Source organism: Oncorhynchus nerka, linkage group LG14 (genome assembly GCF_034236695.1).
Source record: "Oncorhynchus nerka isolate Pitt River linkage group LG14, Oner_Uvic_2.0, whole genome shotgun sequence".
NCBI classification, from domain to species: Eukaryota; Metazoa; Chordata; class Actinopteri; order Salmoniformes; family Salmonidae; genus Oncorhynchus; species Oncorhynchus nerka.
In genome coordinates, this window is record NC_088409.1 from 65382678 (window position 1) to 65408686 (window position 26009).

The following is a 26009-nucleotide window of genomic DNA, read 5'->3' on the forward strand; positions in this document are numbered from 1 at the left end:
GTGCACTGCTTGTGATGTCTGGAGCCTGTATTGTTATGTGCACTCCTCACTGCTTGTGATGTCTGGAGCCTGTATTGTTATGTGTGCTCCTCACTGCTTGTGATGTCTGGAGCCTGTATTGTTATGTGCGCTCCTCACTGCTTGTGATGTCTGGAGCCTGTATTGTTATGTGTGCTCCTCACTGCTTGTGATGTCTGGAGCCTGTATTGTTATGTGCGCTCCTCACTGCCTGTGATGTCTCGAGCCTGTATTGTTATGTGTGCTCCTCACTGCTTGCCTAGATTAGATTTGCAGATTGACTCGCCACCACGCTGTTTGGAGCTGGAATAGATCAAATGAGCACATTTGTGGCAGAGTGCCTCCTAGAATGGTTGTGTACTCTTCCTAACCTGCTGATTACAGCGAGTGCTTGAACCTCTGGTTGGGTTTATGCTTCACACAAATCCCACCATCCCTGTCTCTGCTGTCCTCCGCAGTTTTGAGCTTTCTCCATTGATAATGAATGAAGAACGGCGGCTTATTTCATCTGAGGCATCGCATTCAGATACAGTCTTACAGATAGAAATGCAATACATAGATCTGTACTCGATTCTCTATTCTACACGGCAACGGCTGTGGTAGGTGATGTATTTCTATGTGAATTGCCATGTTGGATGGCCAGCAGATACTCTGCTGCTTAACTCATCTACAGGAGAGCAACCACCCCACACGACCCAGCCTACCACTCCTCTCCCGCTGTCACAGAGGGACAGGGGGGGGGGTTCTTTCTCATAGCTACCCATGTATTTCCATGGTAATATAACATTTATTTGCAAAGTAATAAATATATTGATATTTTTAAAAGCATGCATGATTTGCATAAATGTAATATACTAACTATTACTCTTGTTAAAAACATGAAATGGTATTACATTTGGTGAAGAGCACGTTATGACTTGTTTAGGACTTGAGACTTGTCTCACTTGCCTGTCTTGACTTGGAACTTGACTCGGGACTTGAGTGCTAAGACTTGAGACTTACGTGTGACTTGTAAAACAATGACTTGGTCCCACCTCTGGTAGGGACGACATTATGAAGTATGCTTGTAGCTGTGAATGTTGAGTCAATTGATTTGTAAGAGACTGATATGAATAAAGATAAGGTAGTTACAACGTACAAACATTCACAATACACAATGTGCATATTTATAGGGGTTTAAGAAGCTAAGCAGCAGCGCCGAACCTCAGCTCTCCATTCAGTTTCTTTACAGAAACACCACTTCCTCATAGTGAAAATGCCCCAAACAGCGGCCTTCTGCAATTGTACTTTCAGTCTCTCTCTTTCCCCTTTCCACTACGTGTGTGTGTGTGTGTGGTAATGCCAGGATTCAGATACGTGTGTTTGGCCATGGCTGTTTAACAACACAGCGTTGACTGCAGTGAGTCTGCGTGGTTATTCAGGGCTAGGACTGAGTTTGCACAGACAGAAATCATTACCCGTAATTGGCTCAGAATAGACATGTGTGCTATCAAATGCAAACTAATATCTCAGCCTAGTTTTGATGGGATCGGTATGTATCAGACCACATTAACCCCAGTGTTCCACAGTACATGACATGGCCCGTCTCTCCAGTCCACATTGTGTACACAACAAAAGATATTCCTCTTTTCATGGAGGAGTCAATAATTAAGTTCCTCTTTCATTGTATGACGCTTTACTGGACTGCATGCGCCCAGGCAAAGCATGCTGGATATTTGTGACGCAGATTCACAGCCAAGGAAGGAGCCTGGGATCAAACCGTCCCCATCTGTTTCAAAAAGCAGCAGTCGTGTGCCTGTGGTTTCCATATGCCAAACAACGTGCGACTTTATCGCAAACAGACACTGCTGGGGTTATAGGAGGCCAAATACTTTAGCTAGGGATAAGAGATACTACCTTTAGAACGATTCTATGCACGTGGTGGACTTCTCAGGTATTTAAACCTACCAGTTCAATATGATGGTTTTGACTAATGACTTACAGTCCCTCAGAAAGTATTCATACCCCTTAAATTATTCCACATTTTGTCGCGTCACAGCCGGAATAAAAAAATGTCTCACCCATCTACAAACAATACCCCATAAAGGCAAAGTGAAAACATGTTCGTAGACATTGTTGCACAATTTTTTGAAAAGAAATACTGAAATATCAAATTGACATAAGTATTCACACCCCTGAATCAATACATGTTAAGATCACCTTTGGCTGCGATTACAGCTGTGAGTCTTTCTGGGTAAGTCTCTAAGAGCTTTGCACACCTGGATTGTACAACATTTGCACATCATTATTTTTATTTTATTCTTCAAGCTCTGTCAAGTTGGTTGTTGATCATTGCTAGACAGCCATTTTCAAGTTTTGCCATAGATTTCTAAGACAATTTAAGTCAAACTTTAACTAGGCCACTTAGGAACATTCTGTTGTCTTGGTAAGCAACCAGGGTGTATATTTGGCCTTGTGTTTTAGGTTTTTGTGCTGGTGAATGGCGATTTTTTTTCCCAGTGTCTATTGGAAAGCAGACAACCAGGTTTTACTCTATGATTTTGCCTCTGCTTAGCTCTTCTCCCTAATCCTTGCCAACGACAAGCATACCATAACATTATGCAGCCATCACCATGCTTGAAAATATGAAGAGTGGTACTCAGTGATGTGTTGTGTTTGCCCCAAATATAACACTTTGCTTTCAGGACAAAGTTAATTTCTTTGCTACATTTTTTGCAGTTTTACTTTAGTGCCTTGTTGCAAACAGGTGTATGTTTTGGAATATTTTTATTCTGTACAGGCTGCCTTCTTTTCACTCTGCCAATTAGGTTAGTATTGTGGAGTAACTACAATGTTGTAGATCAAACCTCAGTTTTCTCCTATCACAGCCATTAAACTCTGTTCCTCACCCAGGAGAGTCATGACACAAAGGCCTCAGATCAGCTTGGTAAATAGCTGACAACAACCAGACCCTCTTACCCACAGAAGAGGGGAAGGGGGGGTGGCCCGGTTTTGACACCTTAACACTCGGTCGTAAATTAGGCAGGAGGAGAATCTCTCCCTTTGCTCCTCAGTATTGGGAAAGAAATGTGCTTTGTCTCCAGAAGACTTTTGCCCCCAAAACCTTTTTGCCCAGAAAGTGAACATTGGAACATCTGAATGTTTAGAATGATCAGTGGAGACTTAAAGAATATATATTGTCATATTCTTTATTATTTTAATGTCATTAAGGATGATATCAAGAAATAACTCTGAAAGTGTCAAGTTAACATCTAAATGTTATACAAAATATATGATTAAGTATGAGAGTTTTTTTGTTAAGATAGGAATGTGATTTTAGTCTTCTAATGAGATAATTGTTTTTCATATAAACTTTTGCCCAGTCAGTAGCCACGCCCCAAGTGAGCACAGACATCGTGTCGGCGTGATTGAATGACCCCATTTCCCTGAGGATAAAAAGCCTTGATAACAAAATTTACAACAGACCCGAACATTGCCGGGTTGCTACTGACATGTAAAGTGGTCGGGAGCTGAACCCTGAATAATCAATCTTGAGACCAGCAGACGTGAAGCATGAGCTAAACATTACAAATGGTTGGAAACTCAAAACGAGGTGAAGAAGATAAAAACTAGGCATTAAAATCTCCAGTCTGCAGCTGGGCATGTAAAAGTGGTCCTAGAACTTTGACTAAAGACACGAGGTGGGAAAGAAGAAAATTCCATCTCAGACAATCACTGAGTATCTATTCTGAAGAAACACTCCACTCCAAGCCAGGACAAGGACATTGCGACTTCTGGTGAAAAATCAGAGCCTTACATTATCGAGACATTCCCCATAGAAGGATTGATTGGTTTCAACAGAGACACAACAAACAAGGACATCTACACATAAATACATTGCATTTCTTACCCAAACGGGTGGCAGTTCGTGTGCAAGTTATAGACATTTACATTTAAGTCATTTAGCAGACGCTCTTATCCAGAGCGACTTACAAATTGGATAGGATTAATGTGAGAACAGTCCTAGAATGTATCCACGATAAATGTCCCTTTCTCCCTCTCTCTATTTTCCCCACCCCCTTCTCCATCTCTGTGTAACAAGCGGTCATATCTTGTCAGTCCACTAGGGAATTTTGTCTCATGTAAGTGTGTACAGTCGTGGCCAAAAGTTGAGAGAATGACACAAATATCAATTTTCACAAAGTCTGCTGCCTCAGTTTGTATGATGGCAATTTGCATATACTCCAGAATGTTATCAAGAGTGATCAGATGAATTGCAATTATTTACAAAGTCCCTCTTTGCCATGAAAATGAACTGAATCCCCAAAACACATTTCCACTGCATTTCAGCCCTGCCACAAAAGGACCAGCTGACATCATGTCAGTGATTCTCTAGTTAACACAGGTGTGAGTATTGACGAGGACAAGGCTGGAGATCACTCAGTCATGCTGATTGAGTTCGAATATAACAGACGGGAAGCTTCAAAAGGAGGATTGTGCTTGGAATCATTGTTCTTCCTCTGTCAACCATGCTTACCTGCAAGGAAACACGTGCCGTTATCATTGCTTTGCACAAAAAGGGCTTCACAGGCAAGGATATTGCTGCCAGTAAGATTGCACCTAAATCAACCATTTATTGGATCATCAAGAACTTTAAGGAGAGCGGATCAATTGTTGTGAAGAAGGCTTCAGAGCGCCCAAGAAAGTCCAACAAGGCCTCCCAGGTGGCGCAGTGGTCTAAGGCACTGCATGGCAGTGCTAGCTGTGCCACCAGAGATTCTGGGTTAGGGAGGGTTTGGCCGGCAGGGATATCCTTGTCTCATCACGCACTAGTGACTCCTGTGGTGGGCCAGGCGCAGTGCACGCTGACCAGGTTGCCAGGTGTACGGTGTTTCCTCCGACATATTGGTGCGGCTGGCTTCCGGGTTGGATGTGTGTGGTGTCAAGAAGCAGTGCGGCTTGGTTGGGTTGTGTTTCGGAGGACGCATGGCACTCGACCTTTGCCTCTCCCAAGTCCGTACGGGAGTTGCAGCAATGAGACAAGACTGTAACTACTACCAATTGGATACCAATTGAGAAAGAAAAATTCAGCTGTGGGGCACCACCAGTACAGAGCTTGCTCATGAATGGCAGCAGGCAGGTGTGAGTGCATCTGCATGCACAGTGAGGTGAAGACTTTTGGAGGATGGCCTGGTGTCAAGAAGGGCAGCAAAGAAGCCACTTCTCAAGGAAAAACATCAGGGACAGACTGATATTATGCAAAAGGTACAGGGACTGCTGAGGACTGGGGTAAAGTCATTTTCTCTGATGAATCCCCCCTCTGATTGTTTAGGGCATCCGGAAAAAAGCTTGTCCGGAGAAGACAAGGTGAGCGCTACCGTCAGTCCTGTGTCATGCCAACAGTAAAGCATCCTGAGACCATTCATGTGTGGGGTTGCTTCTCAGCCAAGGGAGTGGGCTCACTCACAATTTTGCCTAAGAACACAACCATGAATAAAGAATGGTACCAACACATCCTCAGAGAGCAACTTCTCCCAACCATCCAGGAACAGTTTGGTGACGAACAATGCCTATTCCAGCATGATGGAGCACCTTGCCATAAGGCAAAAGTGATAACTAAGTGGATCGGGGAACAAAATATCAATATGTTGGATCCATGGCCAGGAAACTCCCCAGACCTTAAAATCCCATAGAGAACTTGTGGTCAATCCTCAAGAGGCGGGTGGACAAACAAAACCCCACAAATTCTGACAAACTCCAAGCATTGATTATGCAAGAATGGGCTGCCGTCAGGATGTGGCCCAGAAGTTAATTGACAGCATGACAGGGCGGTCTTGAAAAAGAAGGGTCAACATTGCAAATATTGACTCCTTGCATCAACTTCATGTAATTGTCAATAAAAGCCTTTGACACTTATGAAATGCTTGTAATTATACTTCAGTATTCCATAGTAACATCTGACAAAAATATCTAAAGACACTGAAGCAGCAAACTTTGTGAAAATTAATATTTGTGTCATTCTCAAAACATTTGGCCACGACTGTATGTGTATTCGGTATTACTATTTAGTTAGTTATTAAATAAACAATTAAATAAATTTGTTTAGTACTGAATAGTCAGAAAAGGATGGGGTTCTTGTCACGTCACGACATCTGTAACTGTTTTAAAGTCACCATTGGTGAAATCCCTGAGCGGTTTCCTTCCTCACCGGCAACTGAGTTAGTAAGGACACCTGTATCTTTGTAGTAACTGGGTATATTGATACACCATCCAAAGTATAATTAATAACTTCACCGTGCCCAAAGGGATATTCAATGTCTGCTTTTTTTATACATTTTTTACCCATCTACCAATAGGTGCCCTTCGTTGCGAGGTATTGAAAAACCTCTCTGGTCTTAGTTGTATCCGTGGTTGAAATTCACTGCTTAAGGGAATTCACAGGGACCTTAAAGATAACTGTATGTGTACAGAGATGAGGTAGTTCTAAAAAAACATGCTTAACACTATTATTGCACTATTTAATCAATTTTCACTTCAGGTTTTAACAACAAAATGTGGAAAAAGTCAAGGGTGTGAATACTTTCTGAAGGCACTGTATTAGAACATAGTTAAGGTTAGACCACCCAATGTTTGTGTTGTTAAAATAATCAATGTGGGCATTCCTCTCCATAATAACATGAGCATTCTCAACACTGCAAGAGCAACAGAATGCCTGTCATGTATAATTCCCCCTGCAAATCAACCTCACTTACTGTGGAAGTGGTGGCGAACATGTACTTGTCCCGGAGCTGGAAGTTGTCCACTCTCTCTAGGACGACTCGGCGGTTCTGCTCACTCTGGAAGAAGTCGGTGCTGCTGAGGATGCTGGACACCCCCTGGGGCTCGTGCCTCTGGACCAGCACCGTGGTGGGGGAGTCGTACGGTTCCACACCCCTGGAAAGATGCAGAAAACGGCCGCAAGTGGGACATAGGTAGGGCCAAAAGTTTTTCTTTGTTGACCATGTGAACTGAACTGGAAGAATTTATTGGCCAAGGGCCTTGGAATTCTTCCCATTCAGATAGCATGGTCTGGACGTCTAACCCTAGCTAAACCCTCCACATCCACGCCTTTAAATCATTAACAGATCGGTCAAATCCTTCCAAAGCAGGGCTTTATCTTTTATGGATGGGGGTTTGAAAGGAAAATATGTTTTATGTTTGAATGTGCCACTCTCCTGCCTAGGCCTACTATTTGTGGTGAGAGACACATGGCACTGAAAGTGTCGCAATCATCATCGTTATCAGATTGTTTTAAGCAAGTTTGTTGTTTTTGATGTGCTTGATAGACCTTTTCTCTGCAAACTCTGCGCTTCTGGCACTCCAGGCAGGCTCAAGCAAACGTTCAAAGTATTTGAAAGATTTAAAACACTATTTGAACCCAGATCTGATTGATAGCAGGGTTCAAAATCCTTTAGGTGTTACCAGAGTTATTAAGCCATTCACACATAGTGAGCCCCAAATAAAAATCTTGTAATCAGTCTCTCTCTTCCTCAGGGATCGTAGTGGCATTTTCTTTGCATTGTCATTCAATTACAAGGGCCAATCTAATCTATATATTTAACTTGGAGAGGCAGGGGGTTAGCTGTCGAGCTGCATGCTTGGTAAGCAGACAGCAATCGGAAGACTAGCTAGTGAGGGCCAGATGATGGAGGAGGCAGGCAGTCACAGAAAAACAGGAAGTAAACAGGAATTGAAGACACACACGCACATCCCACCCATCCCTCTCACAGACCGATGCTTTAATGTTTTGCTCATAGTCTGGTACTCAACATCGACAATTGGTTATACTGATGACTGTACGTTCTGCCTCTCCTCACACAATCACAGGGGCATTGATCTTACCAGAAATAGGCCTTCACGTGCTCTTGGATCAACACCCATGTCTCTCCAAAATCGTCAGATTTCCATAGCTGCAAAAATAACAGAGGCGGGCGGGGGTTGGGGAGTAAATGTAGGTCAGGAGCTCATTTGCACATGTTGACTCCAGGCTGCATAGAACTGGCAGAATGTTTGAGAGTTAACCGTTTTCCATCATTTCTGTTAAGCTGAAACGTGAATAAGTAGTTAGGGAAAAATTCCACAAAATGTAATGTGTTTTTCAGAGAGACAGTTTAGTATATGCAGCTGTGACATTTAATTACTATTTACATTAAGAAATATTGGCTGTGTTTCTCGAGAACACTGTATTATAAACCAAATGCTGTGGGCTATAGTATGGCAATCCAGCGTATGGAGTAGAGCCATTAGTCCACATAGGCATGTAACCCCAAACCAAAATGGTGGCCACAGAGCTACAGGCAAAGCACTGATCATCATAATAGACACCTCCTGCACAAAGATCTCCATTTCTATAGCAGTCAGTTCTATAGCAGTCAGTTGAGTACCTGTTTGTTGGGGTGGGAGCTGTCATAGCCCAGGACCAGGTTGGCCCTCTTGCTGTGCAGCAGCAGGTCTGTGGGCTTGAAGGGGATGGAGAACCCCTGGATGGTCTTGCAGAAGTCAAAGGAGTTCCAGAGGTAGCTGTTGGTGCTGTCTGCAAAGAGGTACTGGAACGAGAGAAGGACAAGACGGGCCAAGGTTAGGCTAAATATCCACTGGGGTCTGTTCAGGAGTGTTAAGGAATGGTAAGATAGAAATATATTGTGTAGAAGAGATAGGACATTCTTTCCTGTAGAACAGAGAATCATTCTTGCTCTATACATAGCATTTGTATTTGTACCTGCAACTTTCTAAACTGAATCAACCTGCAACTTGTGTACCTGCAACTTTCTAAACTGAATCAACCTGCAAAAACGTCAAGTCTTCTAGAATAGTAAGAACCGGCCTAATATCTCACCTCCAAATATCACTCGTCTAGCTATTTCAAAAGACTGTTTGCAAACACCCCCCCAAAAATAATGAGAAATTCAAAATAAATATTCAGAGATATTTAATTTGAAATGCCTAATTGCACATTCAGATTACGTAATTATACAGGAGCTATAACATTTTGTCGGTCCTTCCTTTGATCTATTTTTTTTAACTGCCTTCCCAATAACTCCTATATTGTCAACAGCCTCCACTTGGAAACGGGACAAATACATTTTTACAAATTAGAAAAAAATTACAACAAAACAAGTATTCAACCCCTTTGTTATGGCAAGCCTAAATAAATTCAGGAGTAAAAATGCGCTGAACAAGTCATAAATTGCATGGATTCACTCTGTGTGCAGTAATAGTGTATAACATGATATTTGAAAGACTACCTCATCTCTGTATTCCACACATACAGATCATTTTAAGGTCCCTCAGTCGATTAAGGAATTTCAAACAGATTCATAGAAAAATACCAGAGAGGTTTTCCAATGCCTCGCAAAAAACCTATTGGTAGATGGGTAAAAAAAAAAAAGCAGACATTGAATATCCCTTTTGAGCATGGTGAAGTTGTTAATTACACTTTGGATGGTGTATCAACACACCCAGTCACTACAAAGATACAGGCGTCCTTCCTAACTCAGTTGCCGGAGAGAAAGGAAACCACTCATGGATTCCGCCATGAGGCCAATGGTGACTTTAATGGCTGTGATAGGAGAAAACTGAGGATGGAACAACAACATTGTAGTTACTCCACAATACTAACCTAAATGGCAAAGGAGGAAGCCTGTACAGAATACATTTTCCAAAAGATTGCATCCTGTTTGCAATAAGGCACTAAAGTAAAACTGCAAAACATGTGGCAAAGAAATTAACATTATGCCCTAAATACAAATCGTTATGTTTGGGGTAAATCCAACACAACACGTCACGGAGTACCGCTCTTCATATTTTCAAGCATGGTGGTGGCTGCATAATGTTATGGGTATGCTTGCCATTAGCAAGGACTATAGATTATTTTTTACGATAAAAATCTAATTAATAGAGCAAAGCACAGGCAAAATTCTAGAGAAAAACCTGGTTCAGTCTGCTTTCCAGACACTGGAAGACAAATTCACCTTTCAGAAGGACAATAACCTAACTCACAAGACCAAATATACACTTGAAGAGGACATTGCATGTTCATGAGTGGTCAAGTTACAGCTTTGACTTAAAATCGGCTTGAAAATATGTGGCAAGACTTGAAAATGGCTGTCTAGTTATGATCAACAACCAACTTGACAGAGCTTGAAGAATAAAATAAAAAGAATAATGTGCAAATACTGAACAATCCAGGTGTGTAAACATCTTAGAGACTTACCCAGAAAGACTGAAAGCTGTAATCGATGCCAGAGGTGATTGTAACATGTATTGACTCGGTGAGTGGGAATACTTATACACACGGAAACATGAAATGAGCCCGGGAATAGAACATCGGTCAGAGATGAAAAAAAAATTTAACATTCAAAATGGGTGAATCCATCTTTTAAATAGGCAGATCCGTAACCAGTTAGACCTAAGTGGTATTATGGACAGAGAGGAACTGATCCTAGATCTGTACTCCTACTCTGAGAAGCTTGCTAAATACGGGCCCTGAATTCAAAAGGGAAAGCTCACAGCTCAATGTGCAGATGAGAAGAAACCACTCATTTCCCATCGTAACCATCTCCATGATGTTGGGAACATGTTGCAGACTGAGAGGGTGGAGTCCTCCAGCTGTTATACCAGGCCGCCCTGCCTCGCTCTCTGGAGTCCACCTGTCTGCAGACTGATGGCCCAAGCCTGCAGGGCTCACAAGGCAGGCCACACGGGAATGCCTGCCTGCCTGCCTGCTAATGGAACAAACTGCGTTTCCCATGCACCCTTACACCTTGCAATAACCTCCACTGGGCTGAGTGCCAGGGAGAACGGCTGGGGGCGGGGCCAGGGCTATGACTCACCGGCACACAATGAGACATAATCGAACACGGCACCGCACCACACCTCAAGGCACTGCATCGAACAATCTCGAGCTCATGACTGATAACTACGCATGTACACAAGCACACACACACACACTATACAGGTAAATCAACCCTAATAAACCACAAGCTCAATAATGTTATGTGCCTTGCGCTGGTTGTGCGGAGATGGGAGAACAAACGAAAAAGAGCTATACACTCAAACTTAGAAAACATAATAAAACTCCTATCAGGGCAGTCTTCGATATAGAGAAAGGTCTTAATACAGTGTGTCTTATCATACTGTACACTGAGTAGACAAAACATGACATAGCTTTCACCTGGTCAGTCTATGAAGTTAAATCCACTTCAATCAGTGTAGATGAAGGGGAGGAGACAGGTTAAAGAAGGATTTTAAGCCTTGAAACAATTGGGACATGGATTGTGTATGTGAGCCATTCAGAAGGTGAATGGGCAAGACTAAACATTTAAGGGCCTTTAAACTGGGTATGGTAGTAGGTGCCAGGCGCACCGGTTTGAGTGTGCCGAGAACTGCAACACTGCTGGGTTTTTCATGCAGAACAGTTTCCTGTGTGTATCAAGAATGGTCCTCCACCCAAAGGACATCCAGCCAAATTGACAATTGTGGGAAGCATTGGAGACAACCTGGGCCAGCATCCCTGTGGAACACTTCCGACACCTTGTAGAGTCCATGCCTGACGAATTGAGGTTGTTCTGAGGGCCAAAGGGGATGTGACTCAATATTACGAAGGTGTTCCTAATGCTTCGTACACTCAGTGTACGTACCTCTATGGTCTTCAGCCACTTACCCTCTTATTGTCAGCGGGGCTGTGGTAGAACTGGGAGATGACCTGCTTGTTCCCCTCTTTCTCCTTCTCCCCACTCAGCTGAAACCTCTCTGAGATGGGGGAGAAGCTGGTTCCATAGTCATAAGACACGTACACCTACCATGTGACAGAGGAGAGAGGAACGAGGTGAGAACATGGAAGTCACAGTACATGGTAAACAAATGAAATCCACTATCGCTGTTCTTTTTGTTGTGATGCTTTTTGGACAGGAACAATGATTTTTGATGAAGGACATTTCTTGTAGAGGACAAAATCATTTTAGAATGGGTGTATTGGGAGGGAGGCCATTAACTGACTCAGTAAAAGGAATCAAAGCATTTAGGCAGTAGCTAGACTTTCCAGCTACAGACTTTATCTACGGAGAGAAACACAATACTTGGGAAAAAGCTTTGTCCATGTTAAGTGACTAGAGAGTTTAGTGTTCCGTTCTGTTCCCTCCTGTCCTGCAGATTCTACCAAAGACAATATACAAGTGAGGTCAGAGCTCTCGGATTCCCGTCAGAGTGCCAGAGACCGAGGATCTCAGACCACAGAGAACAGCACACAAAGACCACTGAATCCACAATGCTGGCTGGAAGTTATATCGAGGAGCGTACTGAACTGGGAGCGGAGAGAGACGCAAAACTAACAATTCGTGTACAAATAAACTGTCCTTCACCAGTGGTATCTCTGCGGTTTAGTATCAAACACTTTTTTTTGCAAATGGCATTACATCTAAAGTTAATTTCATTAACCCCTTGAGGAGCGCAGGAGGTCCTTCTTACACTGTGCACAAAAGCAGTGGGAGGTGCTTGGGTTACTGTAAGCTGAGTGTGAGTAACAGGCAGGACAGGGAGCTGATAACATCAAAAGAAGACAGAGTAGAGAGAGAACTATTTTGGTGGTGTAACAGATGGAGGGATTTATCCGTGGCTCAGTGAATCTGATCTGTGAGAGGAGAGGAAGCACACGGCCGGCTGGCAGGCCACGGCGCCATCTCCTTGGCACAGGAGAACAGGTCCGGGCCCCGCAGCACTGACAACACGTGGCCTGTCACTGTCACTGACCAGATGGGCGCCCGCGCACACAACGCACATGCATGCACGCACACAAACACACATGGATACACAAAGACAACATGACACAGTCAAACTGTGGTTAACATGGCACTACCATTTCTGCCATGGTAACTCGAACAAAGGAGTCTACATTTGAAATGGCAGAATCCTATGTGTGTTATCTGAATAGAGGGAAATGTGAATTGAGAGGGAAGAAGATTCAAAAGTGGTTAAAACAACATGTAGGCGTCAGGCTGTGTGGTGGTGGATAGGTTCATGGATATGTTATTTTGGTGCGATTGTGGATCACCATCCAACACAGAAGGTATGTTACTGTACTTACAGGAAATGTAGGCTACTACATTATTGTGCTCACGGGAAGTGTACTACTGTACTCGCAGGAAGTGTTCTACTGTAGTCACAGGTAGTGTATTCCGGTACACAGAGGAAGTGTACTACTGTACTTACAGAAAGTGTACTACTGTATGCGCAGGAAGTGTACTACTGTGTACTCACCGAGCTAGTCTTGGGACCTGCGGCTCCGACACTGTCTCTGGCCAGCGCCACAATGACATTGCTCTTCTCCCCGGCCCAGTGCACCACCATCTGGTTGTGGGAATCGTTCAGGTTGGCCTGCAAAAAAAAGAATATTCAACTGACCTGTTGTATTTTTGTTCTGTTTGGTCAAAATGCAGCTCAACTCAGAGTCCAATGAATTAAGCGACTATCTGATCAATTACAGAGGCTTTTATATCAGATAAAAATCTTTGGACCATATCAAATGTGTTATGAAATGCTATTATCAGCTAGACATTGTAATGATTTTGCTGGGTTCGCAGCACCTGCTTAGCTGGTAGAAATCAGTGAAAGGTTGCTGTACCATGCCTGGCTGTGTCTGGTGTATTGAACAGGGCTGTTGTGCTTTTCTTTATTCATCCTTTTAACCAGTTAAGCTCACTGGCGCACGTTACTATGGCAACAGACTTCGTGGTCTTATTGTTATGACCTTGTGAGGAGCACCTGGCTAAAGGCTGCTATCTGTGTGTGTGTGTGTGTGAGAGAGAGAGACAGTGAGCGAGAGAACAAGCAGTGAGCAGCATTACCTCACATCGCCCACTTTCAGAGGCCTTCACTGTGTCCATTGAAACAACACAATGCTGCTATACTAAGTGCTTGTGGTAGATGTAGTAGTGTAACAGCAGAAGGCACAGGTCAAACAAACGCCAACGCTCCATTGGTGCAGCTCTGACATTAAGATCTGTGAAGTGTGTGAGTCCCACAAAAAAGTATGTCATTTTAATTCCCACTGCCGTTGCCTCTCATCCGAGCGCTCCTCTCTCTCATTCTTCATTTATCATTCTGCAGGGGGCTGTGGCTCTTTGAAAAGCTCGGTTTTCTCCCTTTACTACAGTATTTCTACAGACTTGCACTGTTGACAACACAAAGACTGTAATTTCTGTCTAAATGATGAACAGACGTTCCTCTTCTTTCAGTGGTAACTTTACACCCACTATTGGTACTACGCCTTGTAGACTTAGTAATGGAATGTGATTTCTGCCGCAAATTGCTACAAAACAGCCTGCAAGGGTTTGTTGTGTGTGTATAAGCATGATTTCAGCAGGAACATTGTAATACGGTAACCCATTCCGTGTAATAACATTCCCATTCGCTGAGATCAGAGTTCCAAAATAGTAGAAGAACACTTCTACTAACGGGACTTGTCTAATAAGAAACGCTCATTCAGAACGTGTTAAAACATTTTCACTACGGTGGGCCCTACTGAACACATCCCAGGAGATCAGCTGAGTCAAAGGCATGGCCGTCTTCCGAGGCTGAGATGAAAATCTCAGAGCCGTTTAAGCCTCGTTGCCCGCCGACCATGTAAAAGGGTGCCGGCGTGGTCCTCCTGACACCGCTGAATCGGGAGAGTGATGGCACTGGTAAACTGCTGCAAATGGCATCGTGAGACACAATCTATTAATCTCGCCGCGCTCGATAACAAATCAACCATTAACAGGTAATGACGTGAGCGTCACTCAAACCATCTCCAGCTACGTGAAGCATTGGACTATGCTTGGGGTTAGGGCCTCATAAACTCACTGTTGTCCGTTTGGTCCCAAAAGGCCTGGCTACCATTCGCTAAATCTCACAACACAGCTTTTAGGGTAGATGGGACTGACTGTAACTGCCTTCTATTTAGATTTGTGATGAATTAATAATAGGTCTAAATCACTGTGTCTTTAAAGTCTTTATGTGTAGACATTTTGGGCTACCTCAAGCACAATGGCATCACCTATTGCTTGTGGTCTTGCAAATGATTGACGTTATTACCAAAGACAGTGCAGCATGAAGAGGCTATAACTGCTTCTCCAAAATAAATCCCTGATCACACTTGTAGGCGCTGTCATGGCGACGTTGGCGAGCAAAGCTCATGCGTAGAAACACGTAATCGGGTCGAATGGTCGTCTCGTGCCAAACTGAGCATGTGCAGGCCCTCAAATCAAAGGCACTCCTTCGATATAGAGTTGTTTTTGACAAAAAATTTAAACGTGTCAGTTTGTCACTTTCATAAGGTTGGAATAGTAACATTTAACTACTTAAGACATTGGCTCGGATCTAGGTTTTGCCTTTAGATTGAGAAAATGAACAAGTAAGGAAGAAATTTTCACTTCGGTCATTGACTTCTCAAACCCCAAATACCAGCCTGGTCTGTTTGGTCTGTTTTGTAAGCGTTCCCGGAAGTCTCTGATGTCACAGAGGCCTTGAAGTAAATGTTGGGCCCGAAAATGTGCCTAACTTTGATAATAGCGTCCTGTTTAACACTGCCAAATGATTTTTAGCATAGATAGTCATGATTGCTAGTATGCTAGTTAGAGGATAGAAAGTTGCAAAGAAAGAAGTGACCCTGTACATTAAAAAGACAACCAGCAGTCTTCACCAAGCAAGTCCCAGGGATTCTAACAATACAAATTCCTTTGCATTAGTGCATTGACGTAAGCTCTGGTATCACCAGACAAGCCCGAAATTATTCAACACCAAGTCAGGAAGAACGCAGGCCCATTTCTCCTTTATTTATTTACTTATTTTTTATAGACTTGGCCAAACCTTGAAGGAACAGTAAATTCATCTGTCCATAGCTCAAGGCTCATGCTCCTTTTGCACTAACCGGGCGAAGCTAGATTAATATCAGTTGCAAAACATCATCAGAATGGAAAAGGAAGTATGCAAACCATGCTTTACAAAAGCCAGGAGACACTTTTGTGGTACCAAAAACAACATTCTCTCCTTTTCTCTTCTCATGTACCCTCCTTTCTTTGAGAAGCATGGTTGTGTTCAGTGGAGAGAAATTGATTTGAAACGAGTGAAACAGGGAGGTTGGCTAATACCTGAACTTGTCCAAGAAACGCTCCTTTTCTTTAATTGTGGCAAAACGGTTTTGTGCCCTACTAAACGCGACCCTGGCGCTACTACGTCAAATCGGTTTCCTCAACAACAACAAGCAAAGAACAAAATCCAGTCAAATAGGGCGAGTAATACATCTCCCCCATCAAGTTTTCCCTCATTATTCAAGAGAGCATAATGAACCACGGCTGAAAGAGTGTCACTGTTGGAGCGGCGCTGAACCGCCGATGATACATTTGCATTTTCAAACTACCAGTGTGTATTTTTGGCTGGATGCAGCACAATCGAGCCACTGTCCTCTGTGACAGTCATGCCACACATTATTTAATATATATACATACATACACACACACACACACTGGATGATGGCCAACTAGCTGCGACAGGACCTGATGTAAATGTGTAGATGTTTATCTCCCCATGGTGTAGTCTGGGCTCGGCTATGTTATATAAAAGGGCTGCCCTGCTCTGTGGAATCTCTGAAGTGGGCTCCTTGACAGAGACTAGAGAGTCCTTCTTCACAAGGCTGAATGATAAGTGGGTTAACATGGCAGATCATGGTGAATGTCTCAATGCTGTTGCCAGCTGAAGAGTAGCCAGCCGGCAAAACATTAGTGAGTGCCTGGCACATTCTTTTGGGGTAAAATGTGAGAAACAAGCTTGAAGTGAGACTTGAAGTAAACTTGGTGTGTGTGTGCGTACACATCTTACTATACTTGTGAGTACCAGAAGTATTCACTTTAGTAAACCAACACAAATTCAGAGAAGTGGGGAACATTTTGCAGATCCACAATTTTGGACATAGGGGTTATATTTAGGATTAGAGTTTGGGTTAGGGGTTAAGGTTAGGGTCAGGGAAAATAGGATTTTGAACGGGAATCAATTGTTGGTCCACAAAAAGATATACAGTACCGGTCAAAAGTTTGGACACACCTACACATTCAAAGGTTTTTCTTTATTTGACTATTTTCTACATTGTAGAATAGTGAAGAAATCAAAACTAATGAAATAGCACATATGGAATCATGTAGTAACCCCCAAAAAAGTGTTAAACAAATAAAAACATATTTCTTATTTGAGAATTTTCAAAGTAGCCACCCTTTGCCTTGACGACCGCTTTGCACACTCTTGTCATTCTCTCAACCATCTTCACGAGGTAGACACCTGGAATGCATTTCAATTAACAGGTGTGCCTTGGAAAGAAATTCCACAAATGTACTTTTAACAACTTAATGAGTTTGAGCCAATCAGTTGTAACAAAGTAGGGGTGTGGGTGGTGTACAGAAGATGGTCTTTTACCAAATAGGACTATGTCCATATTATGGCAAGAACAGCTCATATAAGCAAAGAGAAACAACAGTCCACCATTAAATCAAGACATGAAGGTCATTCAATTCAGAAAATGTCAAAACTTGAAAGTTTCTTCAAGTGCAGTCGCAAAATCCATCAAGCGCTATGTTGAAACTGGCTCTCATGATGACCGACACAAGAAAGGAAGACCCAGGGTTACCTCTGCTGCAGAAGTTCATTAGAGTTAACTGCACCTCAGATTACAGCCCAAATAAATGCTTCACAGTGTTCAAGTAACAGACACATCTCAACATCAACTGTTCAGTAACAGACACATCTCAACATCAAAATGTTCAGAGGAGAATGTGTGAATCAGGCCTTCGTGGTCGAATTGCTGCAAAGAAATCACTACTGAAGGACACCAATAAGAATAAGAGACTTGCTTGGGCCAAGAAACATGAGCAATGAACATTAGACCAGTGGAAATCTGTCCTTTGGTCTGATGAGTCCAAAATTGCGATTTTTGGTTCCAACTGCCGTGTCATTGTGAGACGTAGAGTAGGTGAACGGATGATCTCTGCACGTGTGGTTCCCACCGCGAAGCATGGAGGAGGTGTGATGGTGTGCATTCTGCAGCGATACGCCACCCCATCTGGTTTGCGCTTAGTGGGACTGTTTTTCAACAGGCCAGTGACCCCAAACCCACCACCAGCCTGTGTAAGGGCTATTTGACCAAGGAGAGTACTGATGGAGTGCAGTATCAGATGACCTGGCCTCCACAATCACCCAACCTCAACCCAATAAGATGGTTTGGGATGAGTTGGACCGCAGAGTGAACGAAAAGCAGCCAAAAAGTGCTCAGCATATTTGGGAACTCCTTCAAGACTGTTGGAAAAGCATTCCTCATTAAGCTGGTTGAGAGAATGCCAAGAGTATAAAAAGCTGTCATGAAGGCAAAGAGTGGCTACTTTGAAGAATCCAAAATATATTTTGATTTGTTTAACACCTTTTTGGTTACCACATGATTCCATGTGTTATTTCATAGTTGTGATGTCTTCACTGTTATTCTAAAATGTAGAAAACAGTAAAAACAAAAGAAAAACCCTGGAATGAGTAGGCGTGTCCAAACTTTGGACTTGTACTGTAGCTGTGTGTGTGGTGTGTTCGTTCCTTGGAAGGTTAAGTTGGTTCAGCACAAACATTCCTTCAGCTCCAGGTGATTTATAGTACAGTTGAAGTCGAAAGTTTACATACACTTAGGTTGGAGTCATTAAAACTCGTTTTTCAACCACTCCACAAATTTCTTGTTAACAAACTATAGTTTTGGCAAGTCAGTTAGGACATCTACTTTGTGCATGACACAAGTAATTTTTCCAACAATTGTTTACAGACAGATTATTTCACTTATAATTCACTGTATCACAATTCCACTGGGTCAGAAGTTTACATACACTAAATTGACTGTGCCTTTAAACAGCTTGGAAAATTCCAGAATATGATGTCATGGCTTTAGAAGCCGCTGACAGGTTAATTGACATTATTTGAGTGTACCTGTGGATGTATTTCAAGGCCTACCTTCAAACTCACTGCCTCTTTGGGAAAATGGGAAGAAAAATCAGCCAAGACCTCAGAATAAAAATTGTACACCTCCACAAGTCTGGTTCATCCTTGGGAGCAATTTCCAAACGCCTGAAGGTACCACGTTCATCTGTACAAACAATAGCACGCAAGTATAAACACCATGAGACCACGCAGCCATCATACCACTCAGGAAGAAGAAACATTCTGTCTCCTAGAGATTAACGTACTTTGGTGTGAAAAGTGCACATCAATTCCAGAAAGCAGCAAAAGGACCCTGTGAAGATGCTGAAGGAAACAGGTACAAAAGTATCTACATCCACAGTAAAACAAGTCATATATCAACATAATCTGAAAGGCCACTCAGCAAGGAGGAAGCCAGTGCTCCAAAACTACCATAAAAAAAAGACAGACTACGGATTGCAACTGCATATAGGAGCAAAGATAGTACTTTTTGGAGAAAATGTCCTCTGGTCTGATGAAACAAAAATAGAACTGTTTGGTCATAATGACCCTCATTATGTTTGGAGGGAAAAGTGAGAGCTTGCAAGACGAAGAACACCATCCCAACCATGAAGCACGGTGGTGACAGCTTCATGCTTTGGGAGTGCTTTGTTGCAGGAGGGACTGGTGCACTTCACAAAATAGATGGCATCATGAAGATGGAAAAGTATGTGGATATATTGAAGCAACATCTCAAGATATCACTCAGGAAGTTCAAGCTTGGTCACAAATGGGTCTTCCAAATGGACAATGACCCCAAGCATACTTCCAAAGTTGTGACAAAATGGCTTAAGGACAACAAAGTCAAGGTATTGGAGCCCTGACCTCAATCCCATAGAAAACTTGTGGGCTGAACTGAAAAAGCGTGTGCGAGCAAGGAGGCCTACAAACCTGACTCAGTTACACCAGCTCTGTCAGGAGGAATGGGCCAAAATTCACCCAACTTATTGTGGGAAGCTTTTGGAAGGCTACCTGAAACATTTGACCCAAGTCAAACAATTAAAGGCAATGCTACCAAATACTAATTGAGTGCATGTAAAATTCTGACCCACGGAGAATGTGATGAAAGAAATAAAAGCTTAAATAAATCACTCTTTCTACTATTATTCTGATATTTCACATTCTTAAAAGAAAGTGGTGATCCTAACTGACCTAAAACAGGGAATATTTACTGTCAGGAATTGAATGTCAGGAATTGCGAAAAACTGAGTTTAAATGTATTTGGCTAAGGTGTATGTAAACTTCCGACTTCATCTGGCCTTGACAGACTACTGAGCTGAAATACAGCGCGCGCACACACACACACACACACACACCAGAGCATTGAAAATGCCCTTTTTGACATACCTTTTCCACATCTGTATTGTTTACCTTCTTTACTGCAACTTGGGGTGAATTCACACCAACTCCTAACTGTAAGTGAGTGTTAAGGGTCAAAAACTAGTCTATGGTTTTCGTCCTGAACAGATCTGTCAGACTGTAGTGAATGATATACAAACACAAAAGAAACCAATGAAATGGATGAAGGGGACCACGCTGGTATAGCTTGCCAATGCTTGTTCTCTCGCTCGCTGTCTCACACACACACACCGATAGGCCGAAATAGTGAATGAGCAACAAGGTGTCTAATACAACTGCAGATATTCAACCATAATTTCTTCATTACGGTCAAAGATGATCAGGACTGTTCAGGATTGTTTACCAGAGCACTTGTTTTTCACCAGCACTCACTTCACTGCAGTTAGCAAACAGTAATTGTTCTACTACATTAGGCCTGATCTCTTGAAACTCAACACATAACCGCAAACATATGTATCCTCATTGCTCACACAGGCTCATAGATGTGGGCTAGATGACATGCATCAGAACGAGTCCAGGCACCAGACAAGTCTAGTCAAATGTATTCATCAAGGCTCCTTACGTGTGACATGATGACCACTATTTAATGAGGAAAATGAGTAGAGCCAAGCATTCCCCAAGCCAGACCAAACATCACCATGGCACTGAAATAGTGTTCTTATGCACAAACCCTGTTTGATATGTTGACTGTGTGTCCTGTGGCAGGGAACCAGATCCTGCTTGCAGTACACCTTCAGAGTGTGTCATGTAATTTCCCTGGAGATGTTTGTGAACTGTGGGAAATCATTTACTGGATAGATTGAGCAACTTCAGGGGTGTGTTCAGTAAGGCACGCCCTAGCAAAACAAAATCACTATTGGACAAGTTCAGGTATGACTTCCGCGTTTCGCTCTGTTTCAAGACGTTCTGTCTCTGCTGAACACAACCGAGACACTAGACTAGAGGCTTGGCTCGCTTGTTTGTTTTGAGTGAGAATCTCAACTGGCAGATGCTCGAGACAGGTTTCAGTCACACTTCGCACTTGAATTTCACAATCCAGCCCCCTCGAATGCTGCCTCCACCGCATGTGCCAAATACAACAGGTGTAGACCTTAACATGAAATGCTTACTTACAAGCCCTTAACCAACAATGCAGTTAAAAAAATAAAGTAAAGAAAATATTTACTAAATAAACTAAAGTATAATTTTCAAAGTTGTTTTAAGTAACAATAAAATAACTATAATGAGGCTATATACAGGGGGTACCGGTACTGAGTCAATGTGTTAGTCGAAGTACAGGTTAGTCGAAGTAATTTGTACATGTAGGTAGGGGTAAAGTGACTATGCATTGATAATAAAACAGCAAGTAGCAGCAGTGTAAAAACAAAGGGGGGGGGGGGGGGGTTCAATGCCAATAGTCCGGGTGGCCATTTGATTAATTGTTCAACAGTCTTATGGCTTGGGGGTAGAAGCTGTTAAGAAGCCTTTTGGACCTAGACTTGGCACTCCGGTACTGCTTGCCATGCGGTAGCAGAGAGAACAGTCTATGACTTGTTTAAAGGTCTTACTCACATCGGCTACGGAGTGTGACGACACAGTCATCCAGAACAGCTGGTGCTCTCATGCATGCTTCAGTGTTGCTTGCCTCAAAGCAAGCGTAAAAAGATATTTAGCCCATCTCGTAGGCTCGCGTCACTGGGCAGCTTGCAGCTGGGTTTTCCTTTGAGGTCCGTAATAGTTTGCAACCACATCCGACGAGCATCAAAGCCAGTGTAGTAGCATTCAATCTTAGTCCTGTATTGACGCTTTGACTTTGATGGTTCGTCTGAAAGCATAGCGGGATTTCTTAGAAGCGTCCGGATTAGTGTCCCGCTCCTTGAAAGCGGCAGCTCTATCCTTTAGCTGGGTGCAGATGTTGCCTGTAATCCAAGGTTTCTGGTTGGGATTAGAGGTCGACCGATTATGATTTTTCAACGCCGATATCGATACAGATTATTGGAGGACCAAAAAAAAACGCTAACGATTAAATCGGCCGATTTTTTTATTGTTATTGTAATAATGACAATTACAACAATACTGACTTAATATAATACATCAATAAAATCTATTTAGCCTCAAATAAATAATGAAACATGTTCAATTTGGTTTAAATAATGCAAAAACAAAGGTGTTGGAGAAAGTAAAAGTGCAATATTTGCCATGTAAGAAAGCTAAAGTTTAAGTTCCTTTCTCAGAACATGAGAACATATGAAAGCTGGTGGTTCATTTTAACGAGTCTTCAATATTCCCAGGTAAGAAGTTTTAGGTTGTAGTTATTATAGGAATTATAGGACTATTACTCTCTATACCATTTGTATTACATTAACCTTTGACTATTGGATGTTCTTATAGGCACTTTAATATTGCCAGTGTAACAGTATAGCTTCCGTCCCTCTCCTCGCTCCTCCCTGGGCTCGAACCAGGAACACAACAACAACAGCCACCCTCGAAGCAGCTTTACCCATGCAGAGAAAGGGAAACAACCACTCCTAGGCTCAGAGCGAGCGAGTGACGTTTGAAACACTATTAGCGCGCGCTAACTGGCCAGCCATTTCACTTCAGTTACACCAGCTTCATCTCGGGAGTTGATAGGCTTGAAGTCAGAAACAGTGCAATGCTTGACGCACAACGAAGAGCTGCTGGCAAAACGCACAAAAGTGCTGTTTGAAGGAATGTTTACGCGTCTGCTTCTGCCTACCACCGCTCAGTCAGATACTTAGATACTTGTATGCTTGTATGCTCAGTCAGATTATACGCAACTCATGACACGCAAGATTATATCTAGTAATATCATCAACCATGTGTATTTAACTAGTGATTATGATTGGTTGATTGTTTTTTATAAGATAAGTTTAATGCTAGCTAGCAACTTACCTTGGTTTACTGCATTCGCGTAACAGGCAGTCTCCTTGCGGAATGCAACAAGAGGCAGGTCGTTATTGCGTTGGACTAGTTAACTGTAAGGTTGCAAGATTGGATCCCCCGAGCTGACAAGGTGAAAATCTGTCGTTCTGCCCCTGAACGAGGCAGTTAACCCACCGTTCCTGGGCCGTAATTGAAAATAAGAATGTGTTCTTAACTGACTTGCGCAGTTAAATAAAGATTAAATAAAGGTGTAGTAAAAATAAATAAATAAAATAATCGGCAAATTCGGTGTCCAAAATACCGATTTCCGATTGTTATGAAAACTTGAAATCGGCCCTAATTAATCGGCCATTCCGATTAATCGGTTGACCTCTAGTTGGGATATGTACGTATGGTCACTGTGGGGATGACGTTGTTGATGTACTTATTGATTAAGCAGTGACTGAGGTGGTATACTCCTCAATGCCATTGGATGAATCCCGGAACATATTCCAGTCTGTGCTAGCAAAACAATCCTGTTGCGTAGCATCTGCATCATCTGACCACTTCAATATTGAGCGAGTCACTAGTACTTCCTGCTTTAGTTTTTGCTTGTAAGCAGGAATCAGGAGGATAGAATTATGGTCAAATTTTCCAAATGGAGGGCGAGGGAGAGCTTTGTACACGTCTCTGTGAGTGAAGTAAAGGTGGTCTAGAGTTTTTTTTCTCCTCTGGTTGCATGTGACATGCTGGTAGAAATGAGGTAAAACTAATTTAAGTTTGCCTGCATTAAAGTCCCCGGCCACTAGGAGCACCACTTCTGGATGAGCATTTTCTTGTTTGTTTATGGCCTTATACAGCTCGTTGAGTGTGGTCTTAGTGCCAGCGTCGGTTTGTGGTGGTATATAGACAGGTACGAAAAATATAAATGAAAACTCTCTTGGTAGTGTGGTCTAGCAAATCAAACTTTATTTGCCACATGCCCCGAATACAACAAGTGTAGACTTTACAGTGAAATGCTTACTTACAAGCCCTTAACCAACAGTGTAGTTCAAGAAGAAGAAAGTCTACAGCTTATCAAGAGGTACTCTACCTCAGGCGAGCCGTACCTCGAGACTACCTTAATATTAGACATTGTGCACCAGCTGTTATTGACAAAACGACACACAACCCCACCACTGGTCTTACCGGACGTAACTGTTCTGTCCTGTCGATGCACGGAAAACCCAGCCAACTGTATATTATCTGTGTCGTCATTCTGCCACGACTCGGTGAAACATAAGATATTACAGTTTTAAATGTCCCGTTGGTAGGATAGTTTCGAACAGAGCTCATCCAGTTTATTCTCCAGTGATTGCACATTGGCAAATATAATGGATGGTAGAGGCGGGTTACCCACTCACAGACGAATTCTCACAAGGCACCATGATCTTCGCCCCCTTTATTTCCTTATTTTTTTCATGTGAATGATGGGGATTTGGTCCTCATCTGGAAGCAGCATTATATCCTCGCTTCAGACTCATTAATGAAATTATCTTCATCCAGTTATTAGGTGAGTAATCTCTGTTCTGATATTCAGAAGCTCTTTTCGGTCATAAAAGACAGTAGCATCAACATTATGTACAAAATAAGTTACAAACAATGCGAAAAAACACAAAATAGCACAATTGGTTAGGAGACCGTAAAATGGCAGCCATCCCCTTGGGCACCATTCTTTGTCTCAGAGATTGTTTTTTCTACTTCCTTTCCTCATTCTTTTGAGCTCATTATCAGGAATGAACTTTAAACCAACATTCCACATTCCTTACTTAAACTAAGAAACTGATTAATTGTATCCACATTTCACACACACTGACAACATCCGATACAGATTTGTACAATCATTAAATTTAAAGGGAGAATTATATCTATATAGGATATATCTATATAGGTTAGCATTTCACTACACTCGCATTAACATCTGCTAACCATGTGTATGTGACCAATAACATTGGATTTGTTTTGATATGGCTAGGGATGGGGGACTGAAAGCTTACTTAAACTTAAATGCCAAAATAACAGCCACACAGTTTCTACCAATAGCCTACCTTATCACTAGTTGCTACAAATAGCCAACCTTATTTATTTATAAACAAATAAAGTACCTTTTTGTGCATTTTTGGCAAACAATTTGTGCATTTTCGCTGCAGCACCTTTAGAAACATCTAGGCTGAACCCCATGAGTGCCCTGTCTAGTGAACAAAGCTATTTAATCCCTGAAGATATTGGCTTTCCTCTACTGTCACAGAAGAGACACCGACTGTCCAGAACAAACCATGACATCTGACCAGCAGAGGAATTATTTCCAAAGTTGATCACATAAGCAACCCTGTCTGTTCCAATTCGAGGTTGTGTGGAATGCAGTGCAACCACCAGTGTCTTTTAGTTTCATTTTAAGTAATACTGAAGAGCTGACTACCTTAACAAATAAGAAATCACATTATGGAGCTACTCAGCAGTGTGACCCGACTCTTACAGACTTGATATCATTGGCCACTTTAATAAATGGAACACTAGTCACTTTAATAACACCATTTTAAGAATGTTTACATATCTCGCATTACTCATCTCATATGTATATACTGTATACTACACTATCTATTATCTATTGCATCTTAGCTGCTCTGTCACTGCTCATCCATGTATTTTTATATTCTAATCCCATTCCTTCACTAGATTGTGTGTATTAGGTTTTGTGGTGG

General features: G+C 42.4%; 1 protein-coding gene across 2 annotated transcripts in view; it reads right to left on the reverse strand.

Moving 5' to 3' along the window:
- Nucleotides 1–26009, reverse strand: part of LOC115141697 (sortilin-related receptor-like) — a 77697-nt gene that overhangs the window by 50084 nt on the left and 1604 nt on the right. For both annotated transcript variants that reach the window (XM_065000278.1, XM_029680831.2), the window contains exons 2-6: nt 13291–13407; nt 11699–11833; nt 8421–8582; nt 7879–7946; nt 6750–6930 (exon numbers count right to left, since the gene is read on the reverse strand). In XM_065000278.1, the coding sequence (XP_064856350.1) occupies nt 6750–6930; nt 7879–7946; nt 8421–8582; nt 11699–11833; nt 13291–13407 (663 nt within the window). The remainder of the gene's footprint in view (nt 1–6749; nt 6931–7878; nt 7947–8420; nt 8583–11698; nt 11834–13290; nt 13408–26009) is intronic.